The sequence below is a fragment of the Prosopis cineraria genome, unplaced genomic scaffold (assembly GCF_029017545.1).
Source record: "Prosopis cineraria cultivar Desert tree isolate PC_DT_omini unplaced genomic scaffold, ASM2901754v1 PC452, whole genome shotgun sequence".
Lineage (NCBI taxonomy): Eukaryota > Viridiplantae > Streptophyta > Magnoliopsida > Fabales > Fabaceae > Prosopis > Prosopis cineraria.
Window position 1 is genome coordinate 16,815 of NW_026555777.1, and position 7,283 is coordinate 24,097.

At 37.5% G+C, this 7,283-nt stretch overlaps 1 protein-coding gene across 2 annotated transcripts; it reads right to left on the reverse strand.

The window, feature by feature from the left end:
* Window positions 1–540: 540 nt before the first annotated feature.
* Window positions 541–6,746, reverse strand: LOC129297155 (DEK domain-containing chromatin-associated protein 1-like). Of its 2 annotated transcripts, none has more exons than XM_054935518.1 (11): window positions 5,821–6,746; window positions 5,658–5,691; window positions 4,485–4,564; window positions 4,289–4,348; window positions 4,036–4,146; window positions 3,873–3,953; window positions 3,718–3,792; window positions 1,604–2,087; window positions 1,294–1,385; window positions 1,163–1,193; window positions 541–1,059 (listed from the first exon to the last, which is right to left on the reverse strand). In XM_054935518.1, the coding sequence occupies exons 1-11, from the start codon at window positions 6,451–6,453 to the stop codon at window positions 908–910; spliced, it is 1,833 nt and encodes a 610-aa protein (XP_054791493.1). In that variant the 5' UTR covers window positions 6,454–6,746; the 3' UTR covers window positions 541–907. The 2 variants fall into 2 exon arrangements, with proteins under 2 accessions (XP_054791493.1, XP_054791492.1); XM_054935517.1 differs by having other exon boundaries at window positions 1,604–2,093; window positions 5,821–6,745.
* Between the last annotated feature and the right edge of the window lie 537 nt (window positions 6,747–7,283).

The following is a 7,283-nucleotide window of genomic DNA, read 5'->3' on the forward strand; positions in this document are numbered from 1 at the left end:
CAATGATTAACATAAAACAATCATTTAAAATTAATAATATTAAAATTAAAGGTTTGAAGACTGAAAATACTTTATAAAAGAAATTAAACTAAAACTTTATATAAATTTAAAAGATTAAAAATATACTTTAACTATATTTTGTATTTTGTTTTGATTTATTAATAAAAAAGTCATATTATAATTTATTAATTTTTTATTTTAAGAATGTCAACATTTTTACTGTACAATAATAAAATTTTGAATTGTGGATTAGATTTTATAAGGTAATAAAACTTATTTTATTATGAGGGAGAAATGACAATTTCCTTGATGTCAAGGAAATTTCTCTCATTTTTACTTTAAAAAAAAACCCCTAATTTCTCGGAATGGGAGAGGAGTTCCCTCCAAGCTCAGAACCAAACGAGATGTCCTCTAAAGTCTAAACTCCCTTCCAAACCCCACCCCAACAGTAATAAACCAACCAAAAGCCTATATGACCATATCCATATGGTTCCGAGAATTTTCATATGCTAGGAGCCATTGGACGCGCACTATGGAATCTTTAATGTCACATAAGCAGTCGATTATTTTATAAACTGAAAAATTACAAATTCATCTAAATTGCTAGGCGACACTGGCCAAAAATACAAAGCAATGTTTGCAAGCGGGTGAATAAACAATCTATTCGATGTTTCAGTATAAATAAATCTAAGCTCACATCAGTACTACAGAAGGCACTAATCTACTATGGTACAAACAAACCTAAACGAGCATCTTTCATTTAAAAAAAAAAAAAGTCACAACTCAACCAAATATCTACCGTAGCTTATGATCTGTAAATAGTTGGAAGAATCATGAAGACTCGATCTAGCTTGGATGACCCACATGCCTCTAAGTTCTGCACAGGTCAGATTATTTGCCAATAAAGTCAAGCATCATCATCATCTCTCTCTGCTTCGTCATCCCCAGCGTTCTCTGCTTCCTCTTCATCTTCCTCGTCAGACATGTTATTAATAACCTCTGTTATTATATCCTTTACCTCTGCTTTTCTATGCATTAAATCCAGACCAAAGTGGGTACCTGATACAATTTCATCCGAACATGGCTGAGTTCAAATAAATCATTCATCTCTGGGAAGGGGGAGGGGAAGGCAAAAGAGCTTAGTCAATTAAAAAGGCCATACCAAGTTGCCTAAGGATATCGGATAAAGTTGCCTGCATGAAAGGTAGTAGAAAAATATTACGAGCTCGTAAAATTACAGAATCTCAGCCACAATTGAAGGGAAAAGCATTGGCACTGAAGACCACCACTTACAGTATTGAAATCTACTTCCTTCAGAATGTCAACAACCACTGCGTGCATCTCCTCTCTGCTAGGTTCAGCCTTAGCCTTCTTGCCACTTTTTCCTTTTCCAAACAATGGCATCAGAGAAAAGAGAATTAGCAGGAAAAACAATAGCATGGATAATTGTGCAAAAAGAAAGCATAAATGGATAAAACATTACAGAACAACATAATTATTAAGCAATTTATACATATAGAACAAAATTATAAGTAGAAAAGTTTCTCCTTTGAAGATGGAAAAGATAAACTCAGAAATTGAGGGAGGGAAGGGGCCAATATACCATGACCCTTATTGGAATCCTTTGAGGGCTTCTCTGACTGTTTTTTGCTCACAGATTTCCCTTTAGAATCCTGGTTTTCCTTTGCAGTTTTCTGCTTCTTGGATGAAGGTTGCTTTGACCTAGAAGGCGTAGCAGGAGCATTGTCATGTTCAGTAGCTGATTTCTTTGAAGTTGACTTTTTTGAAGTTTTTTCAGAGATCTTGGTAGCCCTTGCAGTGGTTGTCTTCTTTACAGGTGTGACTCTATCTTCAGCTTTACCAACTGAACTCCTATCTTCAATCTTTTTAGAAGGATGCTTCTGAGCCTTAGGTTTATCTTCCTCTTCGTCTGATTTATTTTTCTCTTGATCACTTTCATCATTGCGAGCTGAAACATCTTCATCTTCCTGAGAATCATTTTTTGACTCTGAAGGCTCAGCTTTATCATCCTCCTCATCAACCTCAGAAGATTGTTTACGCTTTTTCCCAGCTTGTGAACCCTGCTTCTGTTTCTAGAAGCACATGTGCATGTGAAAAGGAAGTTAAATTAATTTGAAGAATATCCTCTTAAACAAGTTTGCAGGAAACACAGTCTAAGATTTCAAACGAGCCAGGACTGAATCATCCACTAAAGTTTATATGATTTTAAATTGAAGTCACATCAACAAATTGGTTACATATCCAAATGAAAAAGCAAACAATTTGCAGGTAATCATGGTGAAGCAGCTGTCTCAATGCTCTTTTCTGGTTGCTTGTGAACGCCTACAATTTATGACAGTTCATTTCCCTTTTTTTCTTATTTGTTTCAGCATGCATTGTATTTTATTTTCTTTCCTCTTCAGCTATCCAGTACTCAGGACTTCAGGTGGGCTCTGTTCACAGTATCAGAGTGCTACTGGCATCATCAATTTTATGCCAAAATTGGTTCCCATAACCTAAAAGAAAGACAAGGGCAAAGCACGCACCAATATGCTGTCCCAGCTAAGTCAAGGGGTGTCGAAAAATAAACCAGTGTGCATCACTGTTCACAAGTGGAATGCGGATATGTAATTAACATAGAGCAATAGACCTGATGCAGAAATTGATTGCCTAGCAAAGCACTCAATCAATAGATAATTCAAAGGGTATGATCTGAACTGGAAACATGGCCTAGTCAAGTACTTCTTCAATTGCTCTGAACACCTACGCTATAAAAAAAAAAAAAAATCAATGACAGGTTGTAGAGTCAAGAGCTTCAGAATACAACCTGCAATTCCGCATAATTATTTATTTTAATCCGCGCAAATCAACCATGACAAAAACTGTGACTCATCTAACTGGAAAATTGAAGGAGGCTGTCAGAAGACACAACCACCTCAAGAAAAATGGACCTAGGAGCTAGTCAGCTTTTCTCAAAGACAAAACCTCCTGGATTAAAGATGAATCTTTAACATCAATTATAACTCAAGTGAGAACATCAATAGGTACAAGGCGAAATTGGTGGCTAAAGGGTTTGCACAAGCAAATAATTGCTACACTTGCAACCAATCTTGGGTGGACACTCCAACATCTAAACATTAAAAATGTTCTCTTAACAGGAGACCTTAAAAATCACACATCTGTTCCAATGATGACGCTTTGTGACAATGACTACCATCAGTGAAGGCAAGTAGGAATAAGTTCATCATCACTTCATCAAGTGGATAGTGTATTCAAGGTACTCGATCAATCAATTTCATATGAACCCCACTAAAATCCAAGCTGCTGGTATGTTAACAAAGCAATCAAATGGAACAAAAGAACCTCATTAAATTAAGTCTAGACATGCTGTTGTTGGAATTATTTTTCATTGCACCCCTTAAAACAAGTATATCAAACTCTAGGTTCAATTCCATTAATGCCGATTACTGAATGTAAGGCTTTGCCAAGACAATTTCATAAATATGATAAAAATATGAATGGCGAGGATTTCATGCTAAAAGCTTGAACTGAAATCAAACTGCAAACTAAAAAATTACTAATTATTTTGAAAAAGAATTCTCACCTAAACTAAACAGACATAACTTGAAAATCAAAAACCAACAATCAAGATAAACAGATGCAAGAGAACACACAGCAAGATTGATGGATAACCAATAATCTAATATGGAAACACACCTTGGAAGATGTTTCAACAGATGCTTCTGTAGAAGATTTACTTGGGGTTGCCTTAATCTTTCTCTTTTTGCCTCTCTGCAACACAAAAGCATGTTCAGGACTCAGTTTTCTTAAGCTAGCAGCATAAAACTAGATAAAATTAAAGAATATTAAACCTGATCTTTATCAGCTAGAAGAACATCCGTTGTAGCATGTGGAGACTCCAAGAACTCCAACAACTTCGCAGAAAGTTCCTCCTGGAAGCAAGTCTCATCATTAAATAAGTATATACCAAAAGATTGCAAATTAAGCTACGAAAGATACTATAAGACTATTCACCTTCTTCACACTTCCTTTAGATATTGGAATGTTAAGCACGTCACAGAAATCCACCAACTTTTCTTTCACACACTTATCAAGCTTTTCCTTTACCTTGGCTCTGTGTTTATCCTGATATAAACAGTTATCAAACTGCAAATTAGTAACAGCCTGAGACATTTAAATGTTTTAGGAAAAAGATATCAGACATAAAACTTATTTCGATTGAGTTAAGAAAATCAAGCAAATGTTCATATTATAAACAAATATTTACCTCATTTTCAACCCACACAAAGCCAGAAAACTGGCCAATATTCCTCTTTAAAGTCTGTGCCTGCAAAAGAAACAAAGTCATTAACATTCAACGAACAACCATAGGTTTAGGGAGTTCACAGACAATTGTGAAGAAAGGTAAAACTTTTCACTACAAGCAAACCCAAAGAATCCAAGAACCCGAGTAGGTGTTTCACCTTTGCTCGCTTCCCAAAAAGTATACTATGAAGTATTTGCAGGTTGTCATCAGGTTTTCTCTTCGACAACTTGAAAGCCACTACATCAGTTCACATAAATTACTTGATTAAGAAAATGTACTACAAAAACCAATTTCACAAAAAGCATCCAACTCGATTGGGAAACCATCTGCAAAGAACTGACATAACTTTAGAAGATTCTTAGTATATGTTAAAAGATCAACCACCTAGCTAGTGTAACAATCATTAAAGAATGTCCAATAATATCAGACCCTCTAGCAACCTATCATTTTTAAGAAGGCCAACAACAAATAATACTAACACTGAGTAGCAAATTTGAATCAGCATCTGACACTGTATACCCACTAACTAGAAATACAGAAGACGACTGAAAGACACTAACAAAGTTATGCATAAGAAAATTATATTGTTCAAAGATTTGAAACAAGGATGTTTGACAGGCAACATATTTTCCAACTACATTTTTCAGCCACTCTGGCGAACAGACAATGATGAGGAGTTGCCAAGTCCAAACTGCCCGCAGAACCAGTTTTAACCACCAGGGGGTATCTGAGAACAAACTCTGCCAACTTACCAAACCATAATTTCCGACACTAGTTCAAAATGTGTTTCCTCTGACTAACAATGCAAGCATATTTCTGCAAATCATGCATGAGTAAGGGGGAATTATTTGAAAGGGAGGTATTTAGAGTGAAAAACAAGCCATCAACTTCTTAACAGTGTATAATCAGATTAAGGGACATCCAACAAAATGCCAAAAAACCCCTTGGCTGATTCTTATTAAAAATTCAAACAGCAAACCAAACAGCGGTAAAATGTGAAAAATTCCTGAAAAGAACTGAATTATTATGATAACACATCATGATATGAACGAGGAGGCAGAAAAAAGGTGTTTCAACAAGTCATCCATGAGAGAAATGTGCAATGGAAACTTCAAATTCCTCGCTGAACTTGAGATGCTTAGGAAAAAATACTCACAGCTAATATAACAAAAGGTTATCTGCAAGTTATATTCGACTTCAATTACCATAGATTGGTATTCTTCTTTACTAAAGGAATATAAAGTGATTCAGCGACACTAACGCATCACCAAAACGTACAAACTCAACTAAAGGCAGGAAATTATGGAGCACGCAAGACAATCTAATTTACCATTTGGGATGTCCTTAAGTTGCGTACCGCGACCCTGAAATCCAAAGAGATCCGTGAGACATGAAAATCAATACCTTCAGCCCTCATTTGTCGAGAGCCAAGGATAACATATCACTGAAGAAAGGCGCGGATATTGACCAACGGTCAAGGGAAACACACATACCTTTTCAATTAGCAAACTTTTGCCAGCAGATGACCTGCCAAACTTTCCAGGCGACGGGATAGAGTAACGTTCGACTGTTTTCCTCTCCCTAGTCGGCCGCTCACTTGCTGGAGTAGCAGGATCTTTTTTCTCTGAATCTTGTTTACTGGTTTTTTCTTTCCTCTGCTTCTTGGGTCCACTCTGGTCCCCCTTTGAACTTCCCTTGGGACGACCTTTGGCCTTGGGCTTCTCAGCAGCTTCAGCCTCAGCTTCGCCCCCCTCGTTTTCCTCCAGTTCTTGCTCGTCCTCCTGTTCCCCATCCGTCTCTCCTTTATGGTCCTCATCCTCTTGTTCCTCGTCCTTCTCTCCCGTATTGTCCTCATCCACATCCTTCTCAGTTTTCTGCTCCGCCTCTGCCTCGTCATGTGGATTTGCTTCTTTGCTGTCCTCAGTCTCGGGTTCTACTTCCTTGATTTCAGGGCCTTTCTCCTCGACATTTTTGTCATGAGAATTACCAACTTCTCCCGGAGCATCTATCTCAGAACGTGTCTTCTCCTCTGGTCCTTTAGATTCTTCCCCTTCTTTATTCTCTTCTTTGGACTTGGCCCCAGGTTCCTGCAGGGGACTCTTGCCCTCTAGGGTTTCCGTGGCCATGAAGGGGAACGAGTGAGGAAGTGAACAGTGGCGAATTGAAAGAATTGGGAATAGGAATAGAACAGAGTGAAGCTAAAAACCCTAGGATTGAAAGAAGCCCTAGAATTAAGAACAGATCTTTTGAGTTGCGAGTGACAGGGAGGGAATTGTGAAATTCTGAGCGGACGAAATAAAGCTGAGGCGCGCTCAAACACCACCTGTTTCAAATTTGATGCCAAAATTGTGAGCGGGCCTCCCTCGCTCTTCACCTTCTTTTTTTCTCCCGGCAATTCTTAAAAACCAAAATCAAATCAAAATGAAAAATGAAAAAAAAAAATAATTTTTAGTATCAAAACCAATGAGGCAATGAAGTACTACTATTTAATACCCCTTCCTGCTCTCTCCGTCCCTGATCTGAAGCGCGCCACTGCATCATTGGAATCTTTCCTGTCTCTCCTCGAGTCCTCGTTCTTTTCTGCCTCATGGGCCTAGCTTTTTTTGGCAATTTAAGATGGGCCTTTTTATATTTCCATTTTGACACGACCAACATCATTGCCAAAACAAAATCAACAATATTCCTCAATTTATCGAATTGGATCTTTAATGTCAGCCCAGTTCTTTTTCGAAACATCCTCCTGAGTTTTCTGGGCCAAAAATCTCCTCCGTCAATTTCAGTTGATGAAGGGAGTGACGAAGCGGTGGGAAAGAACCTGAATTTATTAAATTAAGCACCTACGGTGATATCCAAAAAATAAAAGACAAAATAAAATAAGCACCGAAGTGGGATTCACTTTTTCTTTATTTTTCTCTCCTTTGTTCCGTTTGGAATGGTTGGTGAGTATTTGAATCTT

Excerpts from the sequence above, each read along its gene's own strand:
- LOC129297155 (XM_054935517.1), bottom strand. The coding sequence starts at position 6,453 with ATGGCCACGGAAACCCTAGAGGGCAAGAGTCCCCTGCAGGAACCTGGG. Across the intron at positions 4,147-4,288 it reads TTGTGTGGGTTGAAAATGAG|GATAAACACAGAGCCAAGGT; the intron begins GTAAATATTTGT and ends TGTTTATATCAG. Across the intron at positions 3,954-4,035 it reads CTAAAGGAAGTGTGAAGAAG|GAGGAACTTTCTGCGAAGTT; the intron begins GTGAATAGTCTT and ends ACTTGCTTCCAG.